This window comes from Coloeus monedula, assembly GCF_965178545.1.
Source record: "Coloeus monedula genome assembly, chromosome: 3".
NCBI classification, from domain to species: Eukaryota; Metazoa; Chordata; class Aves; order Passeriformes; family Corvidae; genus Coloeus; species Coloeus monedula.
In genome coordinates, this window is record NC_138783.1 from 68,038,007 (window position 1) to 68,052,885 (window position 14,879).

Sequence of the window (14,879 nt, forward strand, 5' to 3'; positions counted from 1 at the left end):
CCACAGCTGTTTCAAGAGCAGTGTTTATCAGACACTGAATGATCTTGGACACAAATTTGGTGAGTGATTCCCTCAATCAATGTAGGTGATTCATGAGAATGCTTTCCACGCTGAAAGCTCATGCCAAGTCACCACTTCACATAAAGCAAAAAAAAATGTTAAGAATTTTTTCATGAAGACATACCTTTTCTTAAAAATCACTCTTCATGAGACTTCAGCTTAAAAAAAATCTGTGTTTTGTGATGAAAAGCACCCAAGTTACGTCATTGTTAGTGCTGTTTCCTAAAATGTTCATCCCCTGGCTCAGCACCTACCTTCAAGACAGAGCTTCCACCCAATGTTTATGTGCATGTGCTTTATGTATGCAGAGGTGTACTCTATACTGTCTGAAGACATTAATGAATTCATAATTTCAAAATCTTTAGAAAAAAGCTTGGTAATTTTATCACCTGTTTGGTGCCAGCAAGAATAAATTATCCACTCTTAAGTGAAAAATGTGAAATTCTACCATCATTTATTTTTAAGTTTAAAATGGTCTCCGAAACATTCAGGGGTGGTGGTTCCCATTTGTATTTTGTCATCTGTTTGGAAGTTTATGGTGGTTTTGTTCTTGTTTTGATTTTGGAGTTTGGTTTGGTTTTGGTTGCATCTTCTTAAGTAATGACAACTCTCAGTTGGTCACATACCTGAAAAGCAACAGAACTCTAAATTTATTTGCTACATGAAAGAATACTTGCAAAATTAATGGATTAGATCTATTACTCCAAAACACAAAATTAAGTATTAAACCAGAATATACCACAACTGGGAAGAAAAAAAAAAGTCATATCACCATTCAATTGTGAGGAACTACTAGATCAATTCAAGAGATCACTGTTAATATTGTTATGACTATATCTAATTATCAAGTCCTATAGAACTCAGGCAAAGCAAGCCTTTCAAAATGGGTACCCAAACAATCCTTCCCATTCTGCCATACTACTGCTTTAGGGTCAGATGTAAAGGTTTATATCTGGATTGGGTAATTTTTGCTGAAATTTTCAAGGTGGATACCAGTAAGTACTTCACATGCTCATCACTCTGAAATGCCTGCAAAGAGGTTAGTAGTAACATGCAACCATGCAGGGCAGAATCATGGCTGACTATCTGGAATGTTCCCCAGGGTTCAAAGCAGTCCAAGCCAATACAGGATGGAAACGCCCGGCTTCACTCCCCACTAGCAAGGAATATGGGTTCATCAAAGTATGATAAGCATTTCTGAGTTGCTATCTCAGAAAGAAGTGAAGGCAGCAGATACTTCCATGGTACAGCAACACAACAAGCAGTAAATACTCTTTTAATATTTGTGTAACTTGTAAACTTTTGCAACTGAGACCTTCAGCATATTTAACTAAATGCACAAAAGTTTAACAAAACCCCCACAGTCATGCTGGGGATGAGCAGATCAACACCAGCCCTGCCAGGAAGGACTTGGGGCTGCTGGTGGATGAGGCTGGACATGACCCAGCACTGTGCACTCACAGCCCAGAAAGCCAAACATGTCCTGGGCTGCATCCAAAGCAGTCTGGGCAGCAGGGCCAGGGAGGGGATTCTGCCCCTCTGCTCTGCTCTGGTGAGACCCCACCTGCAGTGCTGCATCCAGCTCTGGGGTCCCCAGCACAGGAAGGACATGGACCTGTTGGAGCAAGTCCAGGGGAGGGCCACCGAGATGTTTAGAGGGATGGAACAGCTCTGCTATGAGGAAAGGCTGAGAGAATTGGGATTGTTCAGCCTGGACAAGAGAAGGTTTCAGGAAGAACTTACAGCAGCCTTCCAGCACCTGTAGTGAGCCTACAAGAAAGATGGGGACAGACTTTTTACAAGTGCATGTAGTGACAGGACAAGGGAGAATGGTTTCAAACTGAAAGAGAGTAGGGTTAGATTAGATACTAGGAAAAAACTGTTTACTGCGAGGGTGGTGAGGCACTGGAACAGATTGCCTAGAGAAGCTGTGGATGCCCCATTCCTGAAGTGTTCAAGGCCTGTTTGGATGGCGCTCTGAGCAACCTGATCTAGTGGAAGGCATCCATGCCCACAGCAAGGAGGGTCGCATCTTTAAGGTCCCATCCAACCCAAACCACTTAATGTTTCTGGCTCTGTGCAAATACTGGTAGGTCATTTAGGTTTGGATTACAAATAAGAGACTTCTCTGATACAAATGTACACATATCCCAAAGAAGGGCAAGCTGTGGAGAAGTAAGGCATGAGAAAGCTGTCCTAACCTGGGGGGCTGTCCTTTGGACACAACAACTTTTCAGTAGCATCTTCTGTGTCCACAGGGTCTGGTGCTGCATAGCTACATAGCGGAAATAGAAAGTCTGGAGGCTGAAGTGAACTTTTCCCCTTGTTTGCCTTGCTCATATCATATTTAGGATTTTACTGCTGTTTGGGGAACAGTTACAGACACTTTAAATCACATTTGCCTGGTGTGATGTTTTATTTATTTACTCTAAAGATCCCCACGTGGAAGATTTCAGAGCCAACGGGGTGGAAGAATTTCAGTGTTTTAAAACACTTTCTGATGAAAACAACTCCATTCTTATAAAAGATTCCTCAGTCTCTGATCCCACCAGACTGCACTGTGGAAAGACACTAGCAAATATAAGCAGACGGGTTATCACTTTGGTGCCCTCCCTTGCACACTGCAGTAATTGTTACTGATATAGACTTGTGACTTGACAGAAATAACACATTTACTAGAAACACAGGAAAAAAATACCCGACTGGCAAAAAAAAAAAAAAAAAATCTAACTTTGTACATCAACTGATAAACAGTAAATGCTATCTAGTATCCAGAGGAAATCTGGCAAAACTAATCCCAGCCTGCATCTGGGAATTAAGAGTGGAGCACAGCATACCTAGTAGATTGGCTAGGTACTGTCCATCACTGCTGAAATCACAGGAAGTATGTTTTTTCATTAACAAAAGCAGAAACTCATCTAATACTACATTCAATAAATTACAACTTTTTTCCTGATAACCTGGTTTCACATTAGGTAAATAAATGCCTTTTTTTCTAACACTTTATGATGAGTTACTTGCCCAGGCTCTTTTAAAAGAACTAGCAACTGACATCAGATTAATACAAAAGGATCCTTAAGCTGCATATAGCTCACAAAAAACAGAAACTAAGGACATCATTAACTCTTCTGGAAATTTGCTATGCCCAAAAGTAAATCTATTCCTTCAAGCAAAAGTGATAAGTAGACTTGATCGTTAGGAAGTTTTGCTACAGATCAAAGAGCAATGGCACACTTATATTCAGAGTAACATAAGAGTCAGACTCTTGCTTGAAGCCAAATACACAGCTGAAAAGCATACAACAGGAGTTTGGTGTTATTATTACCACTTACACTTAACTCTTTTACTTTTCCAGTGTTTCTTTGTCCATTTTCCATGCTGAAAAAGTATTATCAGCTGAAGTAGACAATCAAAAACTTCCATGCCGACCAAAGTGGGTCAACTAGTTTGATAAAAAACTAAATCCTGAAACCTTTTAATATTGAAGCTTCTTTCTAACATGCACCCATTCTGAAATGACAAAGGCTCTAAAACTTTTGAAATTATCATTACCACTACAGAACTAAATAGCAGGTACACTTGGTTTATAAATGCTTTCCATATATTTAAATATACGGCAGTTAGAATAATTACCCAGCCTGTTATGAGCATCTTATATCAAGCCATGAATTATCATCTCATTTTACTACATAAAAGACATTTTCAGAGATGTATGTTGCTTGTCCTTCCTGAAGAGCTTTGAAAGTCCTCAGTAAGAAAGCATGATGGTTGAATGGATTCAGATCATTCTAAAGAAAGGTTTGGTTCCTTGCACATGAACAGCCAGAATATTACGAACTCTCTGGCTCTCTTTCTCCATATAAAAAAAGATTATCTTTGCTTTCTGCAGAGATTATTAAGGCAATTCACTTGTTTTACCTCCTGTGATAAAATAAACTCCACTGTCATGCTGCCTGGAGCTCCTGTATCTCATCCATTATGTAAATCTCCAAAGAGTAGTTCAGCAAACATCATCTCAGTTCCACTGCATTTAAGACAACCTACACATCTAAATTAATTTTCATCTTCCTAAGACTAAGAGAAACTCCTTACTTCTTAATTTGCAAGAGAGATTCTTACTGTCATCTCACTTCAGAAACACCTAAGCCAAGCTCATATGATTTTAAATGAAAGTAAGACTGAACTCCAAATACTTGGGTTTTGAGAGTTGCACCATCCTCTCCAAAAAAAAAAAACCAAAAACAAAAAAAAACAAAAACAAAAAAAAAAACCAAAAACAAAAAAAAAAAAACAAAAACACCAAAAAGGAAAAATAAAGCCAAGGAAAAATAATGTTTTGTATCTCACTATTTTTAAGACACCTTTTATGATGTGTTTAGGCTTCAGTGGTTGGGGTTTTTTTGGTTCATTTTGTTTTTTTTCCTAATACAACTACTGAAATACTTCTGTATTACTTAAAAATTAAGATGGAAACTCAGCACATGCTTACCTATAATGTTTGAAAGCCTAGGCTTTTGTTTTCACTTGAGCTATGCCCACATGTCCATCACAGCTGACTGCAATCACAACTGCAGCTGACTGCTATCAAACTGAGCACCAAGAAACACTCAGTAACTAACAAAGTTCAAAAGAGGGTGACAGCCTCAAAGCAGAACTTGCCCTTTCCTGACTCATCACCAAACCTCTGCACAAGAAAGACTTAATGAATCACCACGTGGGAAGCACAAGAGGGAGTCAAGATTTAGATTAATACTGGGAGCTTATTTTCTCTTTTAGACATGTGTCCTTGAGTACATGAAATACCGTAACCAGTGGAATCATTATTCTGGTCCGTTAGCAGTCGACATCACTATTAAACTAACTGTCTTCTCCTTACATGCTAGCTACTGAATTCTAACATATTCTCCTACACCATCATATGAGAAGTGACAAATTGCCATTGTTTGACATTATTCTCTCCACAGCATGTCAAAAATACTAAAATCCAAACACATTTATTTCCACTACTAAATTCTTAATGTCAGATATGTAGGAAAAGGAAAACAAGAACACACATTAGTATTTCAGTATCTCATTCAATGTATCTTAATCAGCACCACTGTTCAGATGGAGACAATTTTTCCCCTTCCCATTGCAAAGATTAAAATGCAGCGAGTTCTGATGCTACATGATATTGAGAATTAAAACCTGCATGCAAGAGAAATGTCCTTTTTTCCAAGCAAACTTACATCCTTATAACTAATGACCAGAAAGAGGTCATTATGAAACAAGCTGAAGTAGCAAGTCCTGTATATCTGTTTTAAACTTGTTTTATTTGATTGATCATGCTCAACAGAAATGAAGATTATTCTGTTTTTTTGGAAACTGAAAACCTGAGAGTATGAATTTAAACATGTTTCTCCCCATTAGGCACTTTGGAAACTTGTGTCATACTTCTGAAAATACACAAGTCAAAATGGTCTTGTCAAACAGCTTTGAAATTAAATGCCTTGTGCTTCCCTCTCTGGAGTAGTATAAATTTAGTCATTATTAGAATTAGTATAATTGTTCACTAAGTGCACTAGGATTAAAAGGTGAAATGGGCGTGGTGACTGCTCTTTCATTCCCAAGAGAACATGCAGCAGCAAAGAAGTCAGGCTTCAAGAGCAGGGATGCTCAGTGGTGTTTTGGAAACCCAAGGGCTGGAAAATGAGTCCAGCAGAGTGGAGCCTCGTGTATTCAGTGTCTGCACCATTGTAGCTCACAGACAGAAGAGATGTCTGTCCTGCTAGGGAGGACAGAGAAATCCCATGGGAAGAACTGCCCTCTGGAGATGCTTACTTGCTCTCTGCTGACTAGTGGAAGACAGGAGCCTTCAGCAAAATGACTGAAATTGAAAAGAATGAATCCAGGCATTTGCAATCTAGTTCCCTGTGGATTATGTCCCATCAGTTAGAACTGGTCCCCAGAAGAGATATCAAGGCTGAAAGAGGAACTGAAAAAAGTGGTTTCAAACAGACAGTGGTTTGGAAACACCAAACCAGGTTTCTGCCAAGTCACCTAGCTTGTGTAGCCCTGGGCCATGCCATGAGGTGAAACAAAGCCTGCTGGGCCAGGACATGCACGGAAGCATTTCCCGATCTAAGCTAAACCAGTAACACTCTTGGCTCACTTCTCAGTATAGCCAGAACTGAGGAAATGCTCACCTGAAAATTTCTCACCTAGATCTTTAGGCTGTTTCCATCATTTTACTTAATATATAGCCTACAAGACAAATTTTGGAGACAAGAGGTATCCGTGGTATCCGTTTCTTCTCCACCTGAGATGCAGGAACTCTGTTTTTAACACACCTTTCCCTCCCAGCAGGGGAACACCAACACAAACCACACAAGTTTTCAACACCAGAAATGGGAACCAAGGGTGTCTTTGCCCACATTATAAAGCTATTTGTTATTTTATGCTCACAGTCTAGTTTTTCCTAACTCTGCTCTCAGCTCTTGCTGATCTTTTCAAGATGAAGTTTTTTGGATTTTTTTCGCTCTCAATATGAATTAAAAACCAAACAAAGAAAACTCTCAACCAGACAAAAAAAAATCCTCGAACTTTAAAAAACAAAGCAACGCTTACAGGAGGATTGTGATCACGGGATAAATTTAAAAGCTCCCTATGACCTTAAATAATCAGATGAAGTTATCACACCCCAAGCCTTACAATCAACAGCAGTAAGTAATACAAATCATAGATGTTAACGCATTTACTAAATAAAATCATAAAGGCTTACCAATTAACTTTCAGAAGTAGTTTAAAACGCACTCTACAGAACTGAGTTATGTCAGTAGGTGCTGAAGCAAGCTCTTAAACAGCTTTCACCTACATCCACAATTTACTACCCACAGACCATCCTCACCACCTATCTCTTTGTGGAGAAGTGATCCAGGCAACACCAGCAAGATCTACCTTTGCTTTACAATGCTATTTAGTGATTTTATTTAATGACTTGAACTGTGAAAAGAACATTTTAAATATTCCACATTTTTATCACATTTTGTCAATTCTAGACAAACTACTCTCCTGTGAACTGCACTACAATGGGGGCTGCTTTACTCCCCCACACATCACCTCTCATGAAAATTGCTGCCATCCTCTTTTATGCAATCCTCCATTCTTCCTATTTCAAAAAATTGTTTAATAAAAAGGATTTTAATTCAAAAACCAATGCACCTGAAATATTCCACAGCAGCTCCAAGCAGAGCAGAAGTCTGTGCAGACACTGGATACAAACCCTGCACACCACTCCTGAGCCAAAGACCTTTCTCCCAATTATGAACAAAGACTTTGGGGCAACCTTGCTGTGACTATTTGAGAATACAACCTTAGTTATAGCATATGATGATCTCTCTATTGATTTTAGAGCAAAGCATGAGATTTTGCAGAAGACCAGGCTTTGACAGGGCAAGTCTAACTCACCCTGTGCCTGCTTTCTATGCCTTTCTGAAGGGTGAGAGTGCAAAAAGACCACAGCTATCTTCAACTAGTAAAATAACACTTCTGAAATACACAGTATATTTTTTATATATAAAACTTAAAAGCAATGGTTAGAATACCCCATAGATGTTTTACTCCCGATCCACATTGGCAGAAACAAAATACAAAAACAAAACCCTCAAAATCATAACCCAATTTTATTTAAACAAGGTCAGATCACAAGCCAACTGCTAAATATGATTTGCCCATAATCTACATATATGTGTGTCACCAAAATAGTTAGGAAATGAATGTAATGTAGCCAAGACCCAGGATCCATAAACAAGAAACCATTTAGATTATGAAAGCATCTGTCTGGCAGAAATGAAGAAATGAGCTGTGTAGAACAAATTTTGTACTGCTGTTCGTAAGGAAAGCCTAATAAGAACACCAAGGTCTTTCCAGAAATCACTCCATAACTTTGCAAAGGCAAAGGGAACAGGAAGGAGCTCATATGCAAACTCACAAAGCTGAAATGGTTTGCTGCAAGCCATCTTAAATGCCTTTTTCTCCTTGGAAAATACTGGTGTTGGAAATTACCCCAGCAATTTTTCAGCCACAGGCATCAGCTCCAAATTCACCTCACCCCACTCACAGCAGGGCTGAGCCTACAGTGAGCAAACCTGGGGGGCTACAGCGCTCACCATGCACAGCCCTCCAGCACCCAGTGGGAAAAGGCAGGAGCAAAAGACAGCACAGTACGTGGCTGCTGATGTAAGGAACAGGAAAAGAAAGAAAATCACTGCGGCTCCTCCCGTTCCTGAGTATAAGATTTGGGGAAAAGCTTTCCTCCCACTCTACAGTCTCAGCGTAACTTTGACATTTTTCAGTGACAGCAAGCAAAAGCAGATCTGTCCTATGAATATGACTGAGCTCCAGACAATTGCCTGCTATCTATTTACATTGTGAAATATTCATTAAAAATCAACCACCAATCAACTGTTAAGGGACCCATCTTGATAAATGCTAGACAACAGATGAAACCAAAAGAACTTCACAGTGCCCCTGCCTTGCTGAATGGGACCATCAGTCATTTTTAAGTAGTCATTTGTTACATTATTTTATCCAACAAATTTATAATCATAATGAATTAAGACAAAACATCAAACGGCAGCCTCACTCCCTGAGAGTAATCTAAACGGAAGAGCACATGACAGAAAGACAGATTGATGGCCAGTGCAAAGTAATTCCCTTGAGATTAATATATTTTACCAAGTTGATGTTTCTAGTCATAATTATATTCCAAGAATCCACTGAATTATGGCAGATGAGAAAGATGCCTTAAGAGCAGCCACTTTCTTTCTAGAAAAACTGCATTTTTTTGCAATACAGAGGGGACAGCTGACAAGAAAAACCAAACATATCATCACATTGCTACGACTACACTGACTATGCAAATAAAACCATAGAAGATCCTTGAAACTTCCTTCTCAAATACATTAAAAAAAAATCTTTTTTTATCATGACCAGACATTAAAACAATGAAAATTTAAAAAGATAAAGTCCAATGAATCCAAACTCCACACAAAACCAGCGTAGATCCTGAGTCAGATGAGATGACCCAGGGGCTTTGCCCATCCTGCAGTGGAGTGTGGGGGTAGAGCCCCAGGCACGCAACTCACACTTTGGGGGTTCTGCACCCTCCCATGCCCTGCTCTGCACGGGAGCCAGAGGAGGTGAGGCAAGGGCACATCAGAGGCTGGGGGACTTCTGAAATGCAGTGGACTTTCAACAGCTCAAGAAACATCCCCTTGAGTCCTTCCCTCTAAACAGCTGAGCTGAAGTTTGCTCTTGGTTGGTTTGGTTCTTTTTTTTAAAGACATGACACACAGAAAATTAGGAGTCATCCTTACACCACTAAACTCAGTGTTGTTCATCACTTTTTCAGCATTAAATAACTTACAACATCATTAAACCTGGTTAACTGAATTGCCCAGTGTTGTTTCTAGAAGCTGTTCATGAAACCACAGTGTGAGTGGTATGATTGCACCCATGACCACTTGTTAAGTACAACCCAGATCTGTGCTTTTCCAATCTGAACCTCTTTCCCCCTTGTCTTGGGGTGACTTTATGATGTGTATCCCCTATCACTGCTCTATGCCCAGAAATTAGTCTTGTGCCTTTCTGTGCCTTTAAACTGAGCCTGAGAGGGGGGAGAGGAAAAAAACCGAGCAAACTCTTCAAAGCAGTTGTTCAAGGACACAGACACGCACTCCTCTGCTTCTGCAGCAGCAAGAATGAAGGAAGCACCCTTCTTGCTTTTCAGCCAGCTTTCGGCTCCTTTTCTCCAGGGGGAGTTGGAGAGTTGAACTTTGTTTTCCTGCAATCGGTTTTTCCCTTCTTCTCTTCTGGACTGTTTCAACACCAGAACACATTGGGAGAATTTTCCACCAAAGCCCCGGAGGCGGGCCCACACCAACCCAGCTCCGAGGAGAAGGAGAGAGACCACACCTACAGAAGGACTCTGAAATCTTCCCAGGTTTCCACAGTGAGAGGTTTTATTATTTAGCATTATTACCCTTTTCTTGTGTGTTTGTTAAATAAATAGTTTTTTATCTCTTTCACTTACCTCCGAGGAAAATTTCTTTTTTCCCGAACCTGGTGGGGGAGGGCTGGTTGTAACCTGCCTTCTATCAGAGGATATTTTCCTCCAAATTTGTCCAAACCGGCACAAACAATTAGTCCCCCTCAGTTTTGCTCTCTGACCTTCTTTTAGTCCTGTTTACTTGGTTCTGAAGTCTTGACTTTATTTTGTTCAGACCTTTTGAGCTACAGTTTTCCTCTGTCAGTTACCCATTTCCTTGCCAGCTCTTACCCAAGTCTCACCCCCATACACCCCCCATTCAGCCACTGTACACTGAAAAACATAAACTTTAAATACCTGATTCAACAAAGAAACTTCTGGATGCAGCTGTCAGTATTATGGAAAATGCAGAAGCACCATAAGCTGCATGCATTCAATATACACATTTGCTGTCAGGTTTACTATTGCATATTTCTTTTTTCTGCTAGATATTCATCTAACCTCATTTTACGAGACAGAAAGAATTATGTTCCTTTTTCCTCCATTAGTTGCATATATGCTTAGATGTCATTTATGCAACACCGTGTTTATATATATTTTGAGGCAGACCAAGGAAGACCTTAAATAAATCAATATAACTTACAGACAATGCAACACAAGTCGTTTACACTCCCAACAATACACCAACATTTTCATGCTAGCAATGAAAATCTTTCAAAACTAGATTAGCAGAGGAGCAATAAAACAAAAAGCTAAGGCAGGGTGCTGGCTGAAATCCAATCTCTTCCCTATGGGAGCCAGAACTTTATCAACTGATCTTAACAATGACCACAGAGAAGCCTTCTCCACCTCTATTGCTTAAGCTTTCTGGAATCATTTCTTCCCAGAAAAGGAAGTTTTAGCCTCGAACTTTGAATTCCTCCAATGTAACCACATTTTTTTTCTTATTCAGTGATATGATTTAATCACGGTACTTTCCTAATATAAAAGATTAACAGCTGGATTCAGAGTCCTACATTTGCAAAGGCTGCCAAACAGAAAACATGTGAACAAATAACTCAGTACCCTCTTCCTTATCTGCACATATTTTAAGCAGCTTCCCCACAATTACTGATGTCATCAGAAGGGCATGAGAGAGTACAACTATGACTTGACGAGAAAGAGGTCGCCCTGTTCTCCAGTTCTTCCTTCCTTACTCCGCCACTCTGTGTTGAACCAGGAAAGCAAAAGCAGAGAGAGGAACAGAGATACAGAGCTAACAGAGATACAGCTCTCATGCAATTACAGTCTTTCCCGAGAAACCTGCAAAAAGATCTAATTCTTTCAAGAGTCTTTTGCTTTTGCTTGATCTGGAAGCCATCTCTCCTCTGCACAGACTCTGGGTTTGACAGCCCCTCTCAAGAAATATATCCTTAACTTTTTCTGCCCTGGTCTCACTTCCCAAACCAAATACCTAAGACATAGTGTGTCCCAGTTATTCCTCAATCCAACACAAAACATTACCACACAGCAAGAGTAGTCCACTGTAACATAATGACATCCAGAGATGGCTTACAGATAATTTGTTTGGTATTTTTACCCTCTCACACTTTCTGTCAGTGAAGTGCCTCCCTGAGTTTGTACACACAGGATTTTATTACTGCACTTCCAAGGTTTGGACAGTATCAGTTTTTTACTCTGCTATTCATAGCCAAGAGATCTGAGCAGGGAAGCGTTTGCTCTGGCACGACACTGGCCCAAACCGAGCTATCAGACATCGGTATGGGCAGCAGCCGCTGACTTGTCAGCAACCAAACCAGAGGGAAATTCCTCAAGATTTTGTGCTCTGGTTTTAGCAGGCAACAACTGCTGCCTCATGTGGGCATATGGGCCCCTGACCCCATGGAAAAAATTGTGTACATTACTGCACAGCTACTAATACCACTTTGTCTCTACTGGGGTTTAAATTTGGCTCTGGGAGGCTGGAGGTGTTTTCTGGGACCTGCAGTATATAAAGCAGATGTTCTATGGATGCTTCTGGAGATTGTTTTGATGGCTGTTATTTCAGGAGACAAAATTCAAGGATACAAATGATTCCCTCAGATCTCATGCTGCCTGTGAATTTGGAGGTAGCTGGAGTCAGCATGTCCACTACCTGTTGTGAACACTAAAGATGTTTACCCAAGAAGGAATTACACTCTTCTGTACCCGGGTCAGTAGTCCATAAACTGTAAAACTTCTGAACTACTAAAAGATTGATAAAACCAAATTATCACTGAGAAAAATAAGACTCTGTCCTCTTGAACTACTTTCCTAAGTTAACAGAACAGTACACTTACATTTCTTGTACTGAACTAATACTGTGCTTTTGATAAAAAAAAAAAAAAAACCAACAACCCTGCAGTTTTTTCTGGTTATTTGATTGTTTCCACCCCTGACTGGCATTCAGGGGTTGACAGAATCTCACAAGGAAACAAGCTTTCCACAATAACACATTCCTCCTTGATTATTAGAGTTTTCAGAATGCTTTATTTAGCCAAGCTGCTGTGCAGCATCCCCCAGATCGTGCCCTGCATCCCACTGTACCACACCCTACATTTGTCAATATAATTCACTTGCTCTGGTGTAAACCCACAAGCAGCATCAGCTGCATTTGAACAGGCTTGGTAGGATTTGGTCATTGTAGCATCCCAGAAAAAGCTTATCCTTCAGAGTCACCAATAACTCAGATTGGCAGAGGTCAAGGCTTGGTGAATTAAAGCAGTAGCCAGTCACAGAGGTGCACCAATAGCTTCTCCTTTTTTAACTATCACAAGAAATAAACGGTGTAAAACAACCTTCCCTCTATCACAAGAAAACAAAGCACCAAGATAACTTTCAAAGATCATCTCCTGTTTGACTTCTTAAACAGCACCTGTCAATGTGGCATCTGAGTGCCACTCCACAACATATTAAGTGCCATAGCCAGTAGCTCTAATGGAAGACAACACCCCTCTAATTCTCCCTTCATCCTCACATGGAAGAATGATGAACACCACTAGGTGTGAGCCCATTCAAACACCTGGACTCAAAGGAATTACCTATTTCCTTAACATACTACTGAGTTTTCTGCTGAACACCCAGGTATTGTCATAAAATGTTGCATTAAGCTACAGCTGTTAAGCTACAGTATTCCCCTGCCTCTAAGACAATACAGCATACAAAGCTCAGGCCAGTTATTTAAGTTATTCTGGTTTATAACACAATATAAATTTTTGATAACGGCATTAATACATATAATGCATATGGCTGTAAAAATGTCAACCAACTTTTATGGCTTTCCTCTTCATATGAATATTCAGTCATCCATTTGTCCGTAGATCCACTTCAATCCTAAAAAGAAAATATTAAATCATTTAATTTGTGTATTTTCTGAGAACTTTAATAATTTCTCAAATATGTTGTGTATGTAAATAGAAGAAAATCTAACCACAGACATCTGTTCCACAGTAATACAGAGGTCAGAAGAACAGTAAGTTTTATAATCACTTCAAACAAAAATGGATAAATAAGACAAAAAAGTATATTGGAGAAAGCCTTATGTTTCCTCTTAACTAATGATTTTAGTCAAATCTGTGTTTTTAACTTCTGAGCTGCTATTTCAGTTCACTAAGTCCCAACTGCTTTAATGAGTCTTCTGAGTCCATTATGCACCAGTACCCTGCATTTGTACAGGTAAACCTTTCAGCAGCTATAGATGGGGAACATTCTTTACCAGTATTTCAAACTGTATTTCCCAGAAATACTATGCACGATCTCAACAGTAACACATAAACTGTCCAAGACCACTACAAAATCTGAGTATGTATTTCTTTCAAGGTTTCCTACAGATACATGATTTGTTTGATTCTGAGGGCCACAAAGAAGAACAGAGGGCTGGAGCATCTCTCCTGTGAAGAGGGGCTCAAAGAGTTGGGATTGTTCAACCTGGAAAAGAGAAGGCTCTGGGGAGACCTTACAGCACCTTCCAGTACCTAAAGGGGCTACAAGAGAGCTGGAATAGGAATTTTTACATGGGCACATACCATAGGACAAGGTTTCAAACTAAATGAGATGTAGATTAGATGTTAGGAAGAAGTCCTTTACTGTGAGGGTGGGAAGGCACTGGCACAGGCTGCCCAGAGAAGTTGTGGATGCTTCATCCCTAAAAGTGTTCAAGGCCAGGTTGGATGAGGTTTTGAGCAACCTGACCTAATCGGTGGCATCCCTGTCCATGGCAGGGAAGTTGGAACTAGATGATCAGTAAGCCCCCTCCAACTCAAAACATTCTACGATTCTGTGTTAATCTATAAAAGTAAAAAGCATATAGAGATTTAAATATTATATTATGTTTTGTGAGGCTCCTTCAGGTTTAAGAAAATAAACAATCCCAGTAGTCCAACTTTTTTAAAAAGCCTTGGGGGAGAAAAAAATCTTCAGATGTCCAGAACTTAAATAACAGACAGGATGCCTTAAACCCCTTGCTAGAATATGTGCATGTATCTGGGAGCAAATGCTACTTACATATGTCTCTCAATAATGGAAATGGTGTGAAGTCAAGAATCTAAATCTGCTGTCAGAGTTATTATAAACAATCTGCTGTTATTTTTCTACCATTCAAAATAAAGTCATCCTTCAAATAGCAGTAAAGCATCACCTGCCTGATTTTAAACCATATTCAAGTATTTCAATACTGCTGTGTATATGACAACATGACAGGTTTCCAAATACTACACAAACTTTTACAGTGAAAAGACGACAAGAAGCTCCCTTAAGAACATAAAAATAGTCCATT

The 14,879-nt window shown here is 39.7% G+C and overlaps 1 protein-coding gene across 3 annotated transcripts in view; it reads right to left on the minus strand.

The window, feature by feature from the left end:
- KLF12 (KLF transcription factor 12) overlaps positions 1-14,879 on the minus strand; it is a 234,776-nt gene that overhangs the window by 156,358 nt on the left and 63,539 nt on the right. For all 3 annotated transcript variants that reach the window (XM_082278417.1, XM_082278416.1, XM_082278415.1), the window contains exon 2: positions 13,375-13,438. In XM_082278417.1, the coding sequence (XP_082134543.1) occupies positions 13,375-13,395 (21 nt within the window). In that variant the 5' untranslated portion in view covers positions 13,396-13,438. The remainder of the gene's footprint in view (positions 1-13,374; positions 13,439-14,879) is intronic.